Genomic DNA, 15125 nt, shown 5'->3' on the forward strand with positions numbered 1-15125 from the left:
TTTCACCTCTCATGATAAGACTTATTTTCCAAAGAATATCATCTTTGTTGCCCTCCTCTGAACCCTCTCCAGATTATCAGCATCCTTTTAAAACCTGGGTGCTCAAAACTGAATGCTGTATGCCAGGTGAGGTCTGATTAATGCACAGTAGAGGAAAATTAGCACACTAATCACTTTTATAGGAGCTATTTCCTTTGCTATAAGATACACATGCTATAAGAATTGCAATGAAGCTCTAGATGGCTGATTGTGACCTGATTCCTGATTATTTCACATTTTGTTTAGATTCTTCATGATTTGTATGATTTCTGCTTGATAGTCACTAAAGTGCAAACCTATGCATTCAGAAGCAGTCCCAGTGTCACTGTGTTCAGTGCAGCCATCCCCCAGGTAAATAGATAAAAGATTACAGCCTTCACCTTGAACTTTATTTTTCCATATCATCAACCTTTCAAAGTAGGAGACACATCTTCACAGATGAGTTCCCCTGAGGTAAAGTAATTACAAGCAAAACTCTTTAGGTAAAATTTAAGTTGGCTTTTTGCAACTTGGCAACGGATAGTCATGTTGGACTATAATACCCATTTCCCTGAGCCAATATACCCACAGGCCTGCTGACTGGGGTAAGAACCCATCTAAGGAATACCAGATTGGACAAGACTGAGTCTATGCTAGCATGGGGCAATTGGAATTGTAGTCCAGCACATCAGAATTGCACCTGGTTGTGAAAGGGTGATTCTCAAAGCAGGACATTCTCTTCCTTATAAGCCAGGAGCTAAGGCTGGCCTTAGTTACTAGTGCCCATTTACTTATTTCAAAAGTTCAAAACAGGTGCATCACCAGCCAGGACAGGAGAAACTTGCTGGAGTTATTTGGGAGCAAAGAGACTCAAGGGTGGGTAACAGACATCATGCTGGTAGGGCTGGACAGGCTGTCAAGTATCTGAATAATTCAAGCTTACTGTTCCTATCCTGGGGAAGAAATGATTAATTTTCAGGAGCAACAGTGAAAGTCTGAAGAAAAGATTGGCTCAGTAGGAACTATTTTTCAGTGTAAATAAATGATTGTGGGTTTAAGAGCAGTTACTACTAAAACACGGTCAAACAGATCCTAGCATCTGAGCTGGTATAAAAGAACTTTCTACATTGCACATGGTTTCTCATTTCAACTTTAAGAGTTGAACTGCTACAGATGTTCCCTAATGGTTCATCAGAAAGCCATTACAAGAGCAAAAGACTTCCAGTTCCCAATGTGGGTAACTATATCAAGCACATTCTCAGAAACTACTGGACAGGCGTCTAATCATCTGGTCAGACTGGTACTGAAAGTTCATCAAGCTCAAAGGGATAAGTTTCCTTGTCTGAATTGAGCTATCTTAATAAGCCATGGTTTGTTAACAACAAATAACTCACGTAGAGAACTCAGTTTATGTTTGGTTGTGAACAATGACTTGTTCACCATGGTTGGTTATTTTGGCTGAGGTCAGACAACAACCAAAGGTGCATGACAACCCATATTCAACACATATTAAATAATTTGCTGTGGGTTATAATGCTTTCTGAACCCAGTTGTCCTTTCAACTTCTCAGGCATGGTATTATCTTGCTCACGTTAATTGCTACAATTATAAGTGGAAGCTACATTTACTCTATTGAATCAAGACTGCACATATATATCGAATGTGTAACAGTTGGTGGGGCTGACAAGGAAGGAGACCTTGGGTTTCCTCATCCTATCTGATTATAAGTTTGATTCCTTTCAGTCTCCACCTGACTTGCCAAAGAAAAATCCCTTTCTTTTTTAATTTGAATTTAATTCTTATGAGTTAAGCTGTGTTTCTCCTACCTTCCCAGTGTTGTTCCCAAAATGTTTTTTCAGAAGTATATGCAAACCATGAAGTTACCTGAATATGTCTTCCTCTTATGTCTCAGTGGAGTGATTTGACTATTTAAGCACAAGCACAGGAGGAGCTGAGTTAAAATTTGAAGTAATTATAAAATTACGCAAACATCATACAACATTTTGTCACTTAAAAAAGCCCAGTGTAGTGCTGTTCCCAAACTCTGCACCGATCAGAGAAGTTGGGAGCAAATAATAATATGTAATTCTTACCAGCAGTAAATTAAGCCATTCCTCAGCTCGTGAAGTTACTGCTATCCAGTTACTGCTCTGAAGGCTGAGTTTATCATTCACTAAGCTTTCCTTCCCTTTAAGCACCATCTTCAGTCCCTCTCCCAAATCAGTTATGTTTTTCAGCTGAAGGCGACGTTTCTCAATCTCCAGCTGTGTTGCCTGTGGAAAATACACTCAGGATGAGTGATAAGAAGAACCATTGTGCAAGATTTCAAAACTTAAATTGAATCATACATAGCATTGTTATAATAGCCAAGGAGCAGTCCTGTATATTTCAACATAAACATGTGTCATGAATTGAAAGAGAGAGAAGTATGTATTCATTTTTCATATCATTATTATTGATTTTTGTATTTTCATTTATTATTTTGATCACTAGATCTAATTAAAGAACAAAAGATCAAGATGTCATGCATTTAGTAATCACTTTTCCCTTCCTTAGATTTGAAAAGCCTTTGCAAATCATATTCTGATTATAATAGATCTCACATCTTAAGATATAATTAAAAGGTTCTTTTCAGGTTCATGTATTTGAAATGATAATAACACTTGTAATGGAAAGTTGCTGCTTTGACTATGAAAACTTGAGAAGATGAATTTTTAGAAACTTGAGTTATAGTGTTGCCTCATTCTTGCTCCAGTTCATCCATTTAGGGGGTTCTGGGGAGTACACTCTGCTCACATTCAGTACAGAGTGCTTCTCCTGTATCCATTCATATTTTTAAATTCCATGTTGATCTACTCATTTTCTTTTCCACTTAGTTATGACAAGATGCAAATCATTAAAATGGTTTCCATGGTTTGGACATCAAGTAGTGAATAGGGTCAGAATTAGCAACACAGTTCCCAGAATTAATATGGAGTTAACTGAAAGCTCTGCAAACATATCTAGACATGGCTGATGAGGTAGATAGATATACTTAATACCCAGTGGATCTCAGTGCAGAATTGCTTCCAGCCTGTCAGGGCATCCATTTAATCCTGATCTCTTTAAAAGATTACTGTGAGGATATAATTGGTTAATATGTCATGCAGAGCCACTTGGAGGTATAGTAGAATGCATATTTGGTACAGAATTCCAGTCTGTATTGGAGTTACTGTTGCATATCACAAATACACACTGATCACAGTCCTACATTGCTTATAATACCATGGGTATGCATGGATCTAGTATTTCTTTACCAATTTCCAATGCTGAAGTTTTGAGGAGTTATTCACAATTCCCAAATATATTTTTTAAAAATAAATTTCAGCTTGGCAGAAGAAGCAATTACAGGAATAAAAAGGAAAGACAGATAAACTCAAATGCATATTTATAATTTATTTAGTTTACTGTGCATGGTTTTAGTCCAATTCTGCTCATACACAAACAGCTTGTTAAAACACTGATTTGCTTTTTAAGGTAGAGATATTCACGTTCTCAAATAAACAGGATGACAACTTAAACACAGTAACTCTTTAAAAAAAGAATACTGTTCTAGAAACAGGAAAATAAAGTTAACAAGCAACTGAATACTCCATTTATATACAGGAATACCATCAGCTATGAAATTAAACAGTGTTTGTGATTTCTACAAGCACACTGGAAATCTGATTAAAGGGTCTATTTATTGATTGGATTTTTAAATAGTACTTCTATACCAGTCTACATCCAAACAGATTCCAGACCAGTGAACAATTTGAGGTTAAAACAAATAAAAGAATACAATACATTGTTGTTGTGTTGTTCAGTTGCATAGTTGTGCCCGACTCTTTGCAACCCAATGGACCACAGCATGCCAGGCCTTCCTGTCTTCCACTGTTTCTAGGAGTTCACCCAAATTTATGTTCATTGAATCAATGACACTATTTAACCATCTCATCCTCTGCTGTCTCCTTCTCCTTTTGCCAATGAGTCCTTCCCTCTCAGGTGGCCAAAGTATCTGGGCTTCAGCTTCAGTATCTGTCCTTCTAAAGTACAGTCAGAGTTGACTTTACATTAATTACAATACATTAAAACAAAATAACATTAAGATTGGCTTCTTGGATAGAATTTTCTTTAGCAGACACTGAAATAGTATAACATGGGTGCCTGCCTGACCTCCCAAATTAGAAAGTTCCACAGAAATGGAGCTGCCACACTGAAGTCTCTTCTCCATAGACTCAGGATGGATTTGTGTAAAACCACCAAGAGAATGTCATACAATGACTTCAGCAACTGGGCAGGTTAGTGAGAAACAAAGTGTTCTCTCAGGTATCCTGGTCCTCAGTGGTTCAGGGCTATTTGCTTTATTTATTTATGTATTTTATTTAAACCCTTTATATACCATCTGCTACCTAGGTCTCAGAATGGTCTTACAATACAACAGAGTGAAGCACAGCATCCAAATAGGTTTTCTATGCAATAAAAAAAACCAGAATCAAACCTTACAATACTGGGAAAATAAAAAGGTTTTGGCTAGGTGCTGGAACGAATAAAGTGTTGGCACCAGATATTCCATGTCTGGGGTGCCACTGCAAAGACTATTTTCTGGGCACCCACTCTCCTATTCTCCTTCAAGGACGGCTCCTGAAGAAGGACCTCCATTCCAGATCTTAAGGGCAGGCCTAATGGGCAGGCACATTAGTACTTCTACCTAGCTAAGCGGCAAATCAGTAACCCATGAAATTCTTTCAGCAAAGGATTTGCAAGCAGAAAAGAAGCACCTTCTGCCAACAGGCTAGTTGCTGATTCTACCCTAATCAGCTCCTGCTTCCTGAGCATCCTTAATGGTAGCTGCACATACCAAACATAGCAGTAATCAATCTTGAGTTACCAGTACCTATGATACGTAACTCAAGCTATTCCTATTCAGGAGGGGATGTGACTGGCAAACCAATCAGAGATGGTAAAAGACACTCCAAGCCACCATAGTCCCTTGGCCTCCACTGACAACACTGGATCTAGACTACCACAGATGGGAAACCTGAGTTTTTTATGGACTGCAATTCCATTCAGAACAGGTAATAGACCTATCTTCCAGACTCAGGAACCACTCCCCACAGGAATTCCATCTTTCCAGGATTCAGCTTCTGTTTACTAGGCCTCATCCAGCTCATTATCATCACTTATGTAGGACTTGCACAGCTGATTCAGTCGTCCAAGCAAGAAAGAGCTGGGTGTCATTAGCATACTGATGTCACTTTGCTCCAAATTCTCTAATGACCACTGTCAAAGCCTTCATATAGATGTTAAATAACATTGAGAATAGGACAGTAACCTGCAGAACCCCATAGTACCACTGCCAGGAGTTCAAGCAACAGTCACCCTACCTTACTTAGCGATTAAAATCAGAACCACTCAGATGCAATGCCTCTAATACGTAGACTATGAAGTATCACTAAAAGGATATCCACAGTGAGTGGTATCAAAAGCTGACTGGGCAACAAGCAGAATTAATAATGTTGCACACATCCTGTTTTCCCAGTTCATCAACATGAAAGTTCATCAGCATGAAAAGGCTAATTCAGCCCCTTAACCATACTATTTCACATTATGTTTAATAGCATTTGTGTGTATTTTCATAGAAAGAATGATTTGTAACCTTTCACAGTGGGAATGGATGATGACCATTTTAAACTTCTCTATTCTATTAATTTCATGAGGAACTATCCAATGCTGCCACTGTGCTGCTACTTCCAGACCATCCAAGACTTTTAGCAGGAGAATTGAGCAACACTTCTTAATGTGAGTTTTGGTGGTAATTTGATTCCCATTCTGTAAATGATAGTTTCAGGTAGCTTTTTTAAGCTTCCAGTTATATTGTCCATCTTGGGGCATAATGCTGGCATGCTGGACATTCACAGAAATTATACTAATTCCATGATTTTGACTGGACTTTATATTCATCACTGTTATATAATGTGAGCTAAACTTTAACAGCAGCACAATTTTAATTCAAATATGATAACAGTAGAGACCAGGCCAATATGTCTATAAACCCTTATGCTTTAGTACAGACTGCTTAAGTCATTTTGAAATGACCTCAGAGAAAAGAAGAGGATTGGCAGGGAAAGGAGGTGGCAGCCTGAGGACTGGGTAGAGCCAGTGTGGCATAGTGGTTAAGAGCATGGGACTGGGGCTCAGATGATCTGGGTTCTAGTTCCTGCTCAATCATGGAGCCAACTGGGTGACTTTGGGCCAGTCACAGACTCTCAGCCCAACCTACCTCACAGGGTTGTTGTTGTGGGGATAAGATGGAGGAGGAGAATGATGGAAGCTGCCTTGAGCCCTTTGTAGGAAAAAGGCAGGCTATAAATTGAAAAATAAATAAATGCATGTGTAGCTGAGCAAAGTTCTAGCTGGTTTAAGGAAGCCCCAGCTTTTGCTAGGAGAGATATAAATGCCTTCCTGAAACTTGTCAGGCTAGCTTTTGAGAGTTTTCTTTTCAATGTTAGGCCATCAATGTTATGCTAACTTTCTATTCTTATACCGGAGCTCAATTCCATACAATGCTAGAAAAGCTCTCACTTTATGGCATAGCATTGCCTCTATTCCCATAGCAACCTGAAGCACAGGTGCAAAGAAAGATTGTTCAAGTAAGCTTAACAAGGTCAGCAATCCTCTTTCTTCCCCTTCTAGTGGCAAAGCCTGTTTTGACAAAGTCCGACTACTTCTGAATTTAGCTTATAAAACTTAGTTAACTTTGACTGTAAGCAAAACAATTTGTTGTTGCTAATTTTCTGCTATAACCATTAAATTATCAGTTCTACTCAAGAAAATGTGCTTAAGTGGATAGGCCTTTGTTAGTCTAGAAAGGACATTATAGGTTAGCACATTTCTCATGTGTGTGAAATTTTAATTAAATTTCCTTTCCTCCTTGATTCTCTTAGTGAAATAGGTAATACCTTTTGTTGCAAGTGTAAGTAATAATGAAAACATTCTACTGCATAGCTGCTTTAATCAGCAAACCTCACAGACTAATTGTATAACTTCTGGAGCACTGAAGTCAGTGTTTAATCATTAATGAGATACAGTTAAGGCAGGCGTGTCTATTTAAGCCACAGTTGTGGTATACATATCTGATAATTCAGATATATAAATATGCACAGGACTGCATCTGTAGTGTGTAGCAATATAATTCATGATTAGCAGTTAATTATTTTAATTTCTTTTGGGAAAATGTATTGGGCAATTGTCAGCCTTATTCTGGGCTATTATAACTGCATAAATATATAATCCTTTCCTTGAAAATCTGACATACTGTCTGAAACAGTAAATGCAATCTCAGCAGTAATGAAGGATGTGCATGTTAATGTGCTATATAAAGTTCAGCACCAAAAAAAAAAAGAGGTTTTCTAAAAAAAGTCAACTAATTAAATTTCCTAATGTGTTTCCCTGTAGTTTCTGAAAGTTGCATATTACTTTAGGAGCAACAAATGCGTATTCTTCCAGAAGTTAAAAATAGCACTTAAGGTTTCGATCCACTGCTTAAGTGTGGTTTTTAGCAAAAATGCATGAGGAGCTTCCAACTTTCATTTCAGTCACACTGGTAGAAGAAAGGGGAACTCAAGGCCATTGAAGCTCATTCTTTTAAACAACAATTTGTTTATTTATAGAGAGTTGATGACAGTTATTCATGCCTCTGTTAGTTCATGTTCAGATGCTTAAAATATACCTAAAGGATGCTATAAAGCTTAAACTTGTACAAATAGGGCAGCTAAGTTGCTGTAGGCTTATTGTTAGACCCATGGTTGCTAACTGGTGCACAATATCGGGATTAATTCAAAGTGTTTGGGTAAACCATTTAATCCTTGTATGGCTTTGGACCTCACTATCTATAGAACTAGCAGTCTCATTATGAGCATGCCCAAGAATTAACAGCTGTGGAAGTGACACTTTTGAGAGTACTACTATCCATGGACACCCGTTTCTAAGGCAAGAATGGAAAGGCTTTCTGTGTTCCCCCAAACTATGCAATGTACGCCCCCAAGAATTACAGCCCCTGTTATCTTGCCCTTGAAAAAGTTTTAAAAGTGCAACTTTTCCATTTGACACTTCAATGTTTTTAGTTTGTTATTGTTGCAGGATTTATTGTTCAAATTGTTATATATATTTTAACAGATAAGACACTGTTGTCATATGCCATCAAGTTGTTTCTGACTTATTGGCAATTCTATGAATGAATGCCCAGTAAGATGTCCTGTCCTTGGCAGTCCTCCTCAGCTTTTGCAAATTCAAGATGGTGCCTTCCTTATGGAAATTGTCTATCTCATACTTTGTCTTCCTTTTCTTCTACTGCCTTGGATTTCTATAGCATGATTATCTCCTCCAAGGACTCTTGCCTTCTTATCATGTGTCTGAAGTATAACAGCTTCAGTTTTGTCATTTTTGCAATTAGGGTAAATCCTGGCTCGGTTTGATTTAGAACCCACTTGCTTGTCTTTTTTATTTACTTACTTACTTATTTATTTAAAGTATTTGTATACTGTCCTTTCGCAGAGCCTCAGGACAGCTTACATTTTTGTTGGGTCAGGGTATTCAAAGACCTCCTACAGCACCATGTTTCAAACACATCAGTTTTCTTCCCATCAGCTTTCTTCACCATCCAGTTTTCACACTCATCTCATCTTCTGGCAGTATCTCCTCTTTCATCATATTGTTTTCAAGTTAAGAGAACTCTGAAGTGGTTTACCATTGCCTTCTTCTGAACAGTACTAACCAGAGCATGCATCCACAGCCACATCTTCCCTTTTAACCTCAGCCTTCAAAGCACTAGAGAGTCCTTTCCAATACAAAGCTTTATGGGCACTTTACAGCTACAAACACAGTGCAACTCTAGGAACTCTCTAGCAAGCTGAAAAATAAGCCTCATGTAAAGAGGAGAGAATCTAAACTTGAAATTTCTCGCCAGTCTTTTCCTTTCAAGAATTCTGTGGGCTCTGCCTTCAGTGTGGCTATCTATGGTGGATAGCCATCTGGCAAAACCTACAGAAGCTCTCTAGCTGGCTAACTTGTCTCTCTTGATGACTTCTCATGGCATCAGGAACTCCACAAGTCAACAATTTTCCTTCCTCTCCTGGAACCCCTCCCTGCTCTTCCAAAACATGTTTCCTCCCACAGCTGGTCTGAAACTGTGAGCAGTGACCTTGATGCTTGAGCATCACTGTTGTTGTCTATGAAAACTCCTCCACCAGTACCACATTCAACTACTCCTGTTGCCCTTCAGAAATTTGCCTCACCCATTGCAGTTATTCATTCTCTTTTGCTGATTGGCAATTACTTCTGAAGAGGGTGATGCATCTTAGTCCGGTGTGTCACCTTTGGCCATTCTGCTTGGGTAACTCTGCTAGGAGACCAGACTAGTAAGTCTGGTCTCTAGACGCATTGCTCTCAGCTACTCTGAAACACTCCAACTCTGTCCTGATGGCCTTGTAGGCCCCTTCTGACTCTACTATCCTATGATTCTATAATTGCATCTCTGCATTATCTCTCTGCAACAACAACCAAAGAATGAACAAATGGCTTGTTGTTGGATAGGCTTATTCATGATGACCCATTGCTGTTGCTTTGCTAAGCCATGGCATGCACACCAGGTCAGCATTTGGCAATTTTCACACACACACAAATTATGAGGTCGTCAACCCTGACTGCTCTTTAGAAGGCCAGATACTGAAGATGAAACTCAAATACTTTGGCCACCTAATGAGAAGGAAGGACTCCCTGGAGAAGAGCCTAACACTGGGAACAATTGACAGGAAAAGAAGGGGAAGGCAGAGAATGAGGTGGGTAGATGCAGTTGGTGTGAGCTTAAGTGGACTCCAGGGGATGGTGGAGGACAGGAAGGCCTGGAGGAATGTTGTCCATGGGGTTGTGATGGGATTGATTCAACTTTGTAACTAACCACAACAGGTAACCTCAATTTTCATGGAGCTGGTCCTCCATTTGTGCTTGAGAAAACAGTAATATGTGAAGGCCAAACCAAGAATACCTCTCAATTAATAGTATAAAAGAGTATGTAGGAATTTTTCTTTTGAGTCATTCCTCTGCTCAGACCACCCATGCTTTGCAAGAACTTAAAGGTATCACTCAAGAAAACCATCCTGTTGCTTGCCTTAAAATGAATGTATTAAATGTCAAGCTCCAATTTTTGTTGTTACAGTATATTTCCAGTATATATCACTACCCATTAAACCCTACTGATAGTAAAAGACACAACTGAAACTATTTATAGGTTAAATTATATGCTGTGTACAACTTTGGAAGAAAAAGTGTTGTTGTGGCAGTGAGATAACTCCAAGAAAACATATGTGAGTTTACAATAGAGGAAAATATGTATTATTACCTTGCTCCAGGCAACTTCAGCATCTAAATTGATAGGCATTCCTTCTACTGCTGATCTTTTTGTCAGTTCTGAATCTGTCACTGCCAGCCATTCTGCCAGAGCATTCATTTCCTTTCGCAGTTTCCGAGATAATTTCAAACATTTCTCTAGTTCTTGCTTTTTTTCAGTCACCTACACAAGAAAGTGGGGTGGGGTATTAAGAGCCCAAGTCTTTAAATATTCCAACACCCAAAATGCTTCTGTGACTCATACCAATAGCAATAGCTGTGCTATTGCTATGCCCATTCTTGGTCCAAAAATTCCGCTTATCAGTGCCCCATAATTGTAGAAGCTATTTTCCTTACTTAGAAGCACTTTCTCCAGACTTAGGCCCTTTTGTACAGCTATGGTGACTTCAGCTAGATGTCAAGAGTTCATCTTAAAACATCTTCCCTAATTCACTAAACATGTGACTCCATATTTTATGCAAAATCCATTTCATTCTGATCTGCTTTTTTCTGCAAGTCTTCATTAATCCACAATTATTTGACACCCAATAAGATATAGAATAGCTAAAATAATTTCTTTTAATTGTGTAAGTTAGCTTTGACACAATGAAAAGAATAAAGATTAAGAGTATGTTTTAACTTGTGTTGTTTATACATATTTAGATATGGCACTGTTGTGTTTCTATGGGTTTTTAATGCTGAACTTTGGAATTCATCAGTTCAATAGGAGTTGTAGCCTATATTTATCCAGTTCTTTATGTGACTCCTATCTCTCTTATTTATCCAGGTGCAGGCATGAAGAGGATGCTTGTAAGGGAATTAAAGCAGTGACTCTATGTTCACAGAGTTCCATAAGTTTAATGGAATTAGCAATTTATTGATCATACAGTTGCTACTTCAATGTTATAATTCTGCCTGAGTCTTTTTTTAAAGCTTAACTTCAATTACACTTCATAAAATAATGGCTGAAATTCATTTTCAGTCAATTCAAATATGAAATTTCTACACACAGAAGGTGTCTTTCACATGTAGAACTGCCCTGCGAATGAAAGCTTAGGATACAAGCCAGTGACCATGCGACGCCATTTCATCAACAACGTCATTGAAAGGTTCCATGTTCTTTATTTGAAGTGGATGTTGAAAATATATTGATCTGGTCTGCATAGCCTGAGAACCTGAAATGTGTAACTAGCCATGGTGGGTTTCCCTGTTGTCTAAACCCAGATCTCTTCTCTCAGGGTGGTTTGAGAACCTATGGGCTGTTGTAGAGGTTGTTCAACCTACAGTATGTTCTTGTGTCATTCACATATGGCTGACTGATCCCATCATCAGTCATGGGAAGCAGCAAGTAAGGCACTCAGAAAGAGTAGGAAAAACCCTTGCAGCTCAGTTCTGTTCTTACATCAACATCAGTTCTTACCCATTTAGCACATTGGAGGGAATATCACTAGTTGACCATCTTTAAAAAAAAATGCACTCCAAATGTGTCCTTAAAAAAATGTCAGATATGCACAATGTAGGAGATATGCATTTTTACAGGTTTGAAATGGTAACCTTGACTGGGCAATGTCCTGAAACTTACATGGAGTCAAAGTGTAGCAGATGAAAATCCAGGATATCTACCCAGAGAGGATCCAAATAGTTTCCTTCACTCAACTTTGTTTTGATGTGACAACCAAGTCCTGTTTAAATCCTTGTTTTCCAAAAAGATTACTTTTTGTGGTGTTTGGCAGAAAAAAACAATTGGGACAAAGCCATAGTGAACCAAAAAAGGGCTTGTGATTTTGACAAGAACATGAAGAAAAGGAAGCTGCAACTTCTCAGATACCCTGTCTTGAGGCCAAGGGGAAAGCGGGGACAAAAATCCAGAGTTAGCCTAGTTGGCTGTGAGTTGCATATGTAAACCATGAGTTGCTTATGTAACTACCAACCTGCCATGGCTTACTGAGAGCTTCAGTAATTGGATAGAATAAATAAATAAATACTGCTGAATTAATATCAAATGCAGATCTACACAATGGGTTACATCCATTAGTGCAATTCTACTAGCACACATCTTGTTGCACTAACAGAAACCAAGTTCCAACACACAAATTTAACAGAAGTTCAGCTTGCAGAACCACTTGTTTATAAAGGTGCACAACCATTTGCAAATATTAGATTTACAAAAGGCCTGCTGATGCTTGCACAATGGGAAAAGCCCGTGATTTCTTATGCTAATGAAATGTTGAATTTAGGTGACTAAAAAGTAATGATTATCTGGCACTGGAATCCCTTGCATATTTTCCCAGGTTATAGATTTCTGAAATGTTAATTTGCAAATATTCTATATGAATTAATAAAGACTTGCTACTGAAAGGTCAACATTATAACACAACTGACTCAAAATCATATTCAAAAAAGCCCCATATATGTGTATAGTAGAATAATGCAAAGAGACAGCACCTGTTTTAGGAGCAATGGATCATTATTTATATTAAACAATCACCTTCCTTTTACTCTCACTAGTTTGTTGCCAACACACTAAGAAATTTCTGCCCCATGATTGGATATGAATACCATTCACTATGCAGTTCTCTTATTACTATGTGATGTATTTAAACTATTTGTTTAGGTACCACAGCTTATTTCGCTAATTCTTTTTCATATATACACAAATACACAAATATTGCAAAAATGTGTTTTTGGTTAAAACACTTAATTATCTAACTTTACCATTTTAACCATTTTCTTAATTATTAAAAAACAAAATATACTATTCTTTTCTATACTACTAACATTCCAATCCCATGCATGTGATTATTCAGAAGTATGTTAACCCTGTTCAGTAAAATTTATTATCAAGTGTTTATTGGATTGCTACCAGACTCTGACTTAATTCCCCTGCTTTCGGAGTAATGAAAATGTCCTAATATTAACCTAGAAAAACAACTTCAGTGTTTAAAAGCTAAGAATTTGCAGAGATATACATGTACCATATTTGACTGAGTTTATAAAAATAATAAACATGGATACAGCATTACATTTATATTGTTCTGCTTCCTTCACTGTTTATATGGAAAAAATAATGAAATAATTCTAAGGGGTTTTGTATACAATCATGGGTTAATGTCATTCTTTTCTCTTTGTTTTATTTTTAATTTAAATGTTATGAAAGAAATATAGGAAATACTGCCATCTTAAGGTCTTTCCTTTTTACACAGTTGCTCTGCTTAACATCTTTCAACATGATTCCTCCATAGGTAAATGAATTACTGAACTGGAAAGGAGCTACAGAAGGGACAGATCATTATTTCTTCCCCCCACTTTTATTTTATTTTACTTTTTTTTTTGCATTTGCTTTGCTGACAGCCTTCATGCTCTCCTCAACCTGAGACCAAGTGCCAGTTCCAGAATGCACTGGTTCTAATCCTACAACAGCCTACAAATCTGATACCAATCTTACAAGTACTTGTAAGGTAGACCAGGCTGCCTTCTCTCACCTGAGGGGCTGCATCATTCTGCAGAAACAGACACCTTGCACAAAACTCATCACCTCATCTGGCAGCACATTGATGAGCATAATAGTGAGCTTAGCATGCACATTACATGAAGCTCTACATTTTGGTTTGTCATGCTTATCCTCCTCCACAAAGTAAAACGATGCACAACTTGTGATTCTCCAATGGTTTAGACCTTCTGCTCCATCATCTCTGACCATTGGCCATGCTGTCTAGAAGTTGCTGCCCAAAGATATAGAGGGGCACAAACCACATATCCTTTGTTGGGTCAGTAAAAAGTTTGATAGGCAATTACTGTTCTTTCTTCCCAGCAATTTATCAAGTGACAATAGCCCTTCTTAAGATGGTTTTTAACATTAATATTGTTCTATTTTTATTCTTATGAGAAACCTTCTTCCATTCTGTTTTATCCTCACAACAACAGCCCTGTGAAGTAGATTAGGCTGAGAGTCCATGACTGGCTGAATAAGCTTCATGGCCAAATAAGGATTAGAAAACTCCAATCCTTCGGTTCCCAGTCCAAACTTTCTCCAACATATTTCTTTCACTGGTTCGAATCTGCACAATGGAGTGAGTTCCCTTTGCTCCGTCCCAGCTCCTGCCAACCTTGCAGTTTGAAAGCATGCAAATGCAAGTAGATAAAAAGGTACCACTTCAGTGGGCAGGTAACAACGTTCCGTGCACTTCGGTGTTTATTCATGCCGGCTACATGACCACAGAGAAACGTTGGCTCCCTCGGCTAGGAAACAGAGATGAGCACCGCCCCCTAGAGTCAGGCATGACTGGACTTAACATCAAGGGGGAAACCTTTACCTTTACCTTTTTATCTTTCCATTACTATTACTGTCATAAGTGAATAAACATTTGGGTGAACTGAAAATCAATCTGAGAAGAAAAAGATTAAGCAGCTTACATCTGCTCACCCTTCATCTTTCTCATGTGGAACCAGCAGAGATTAATTTGCTTTGGTTTTCAAATGAGAAGATGAAACTTGGAGCTCCATGTAACATATAGTTTGAGTTACACTATAATATCTTTGTTGCAAGTGATTAGAGATAAGGGAAAAGGCACTAGAAAAATGGGGAGAAAAGGATCACAAAACAATATTTTTGACAGGGAAACATTGGGGAAAAATGCATGCTCCCAATTTGTCTCTTTCCTCACTCTATTTTTACCCAAGTTTTCACATCATTAGAAGTGATG

At 38.1% G+C, this 15125-nt stretch overlaps 1 protein-coding gene across 7 annotated transcripts in view; it reads right to left on the reverse strand.

Annotated features, from left to right (window-relative positions):
* DMD (dystrophin) overlaps positions 1–15125 on the reverse strand; it is a 994758-nt gene that overhangs the window by 595051 nt on the left and 384582 nt on the right. For all 7 annotated transcript variants that reach the window (XM_044441365.1, XM_044441364.1, XM_044441363.1 and 4 more), the window contains 2 exons: positions 10436–10606; positions 2112–2291 (listed from right to left, as the gene is read on the reverse strand). In XM_044441365.1, the coding sequence (XP_044297300.1) occupies positions 2112–2291; positions 10436–10606 (351 nt within the window). The remainder of the gene's footprint in view (positions 1–2111; positions 2292–10435; positions 10607–15125) is intronic.

This window comes from Varanus komodoensis, unplaced genomic scaffold (genome assembly GCF_004798865.1).
Source record: "Varanus komodoensis strain SLA01 unplaced genomic scaffold, ASM479886v1 scaffold4, whole genome shotgun sequence".
In the NCBI taxonomy this organism is placed as follows: Eukaryota; Metazoa; Chordata; class Lepidosauria; order Squamata; family Varanidae; genus Varanus; species Varanus komodoensis.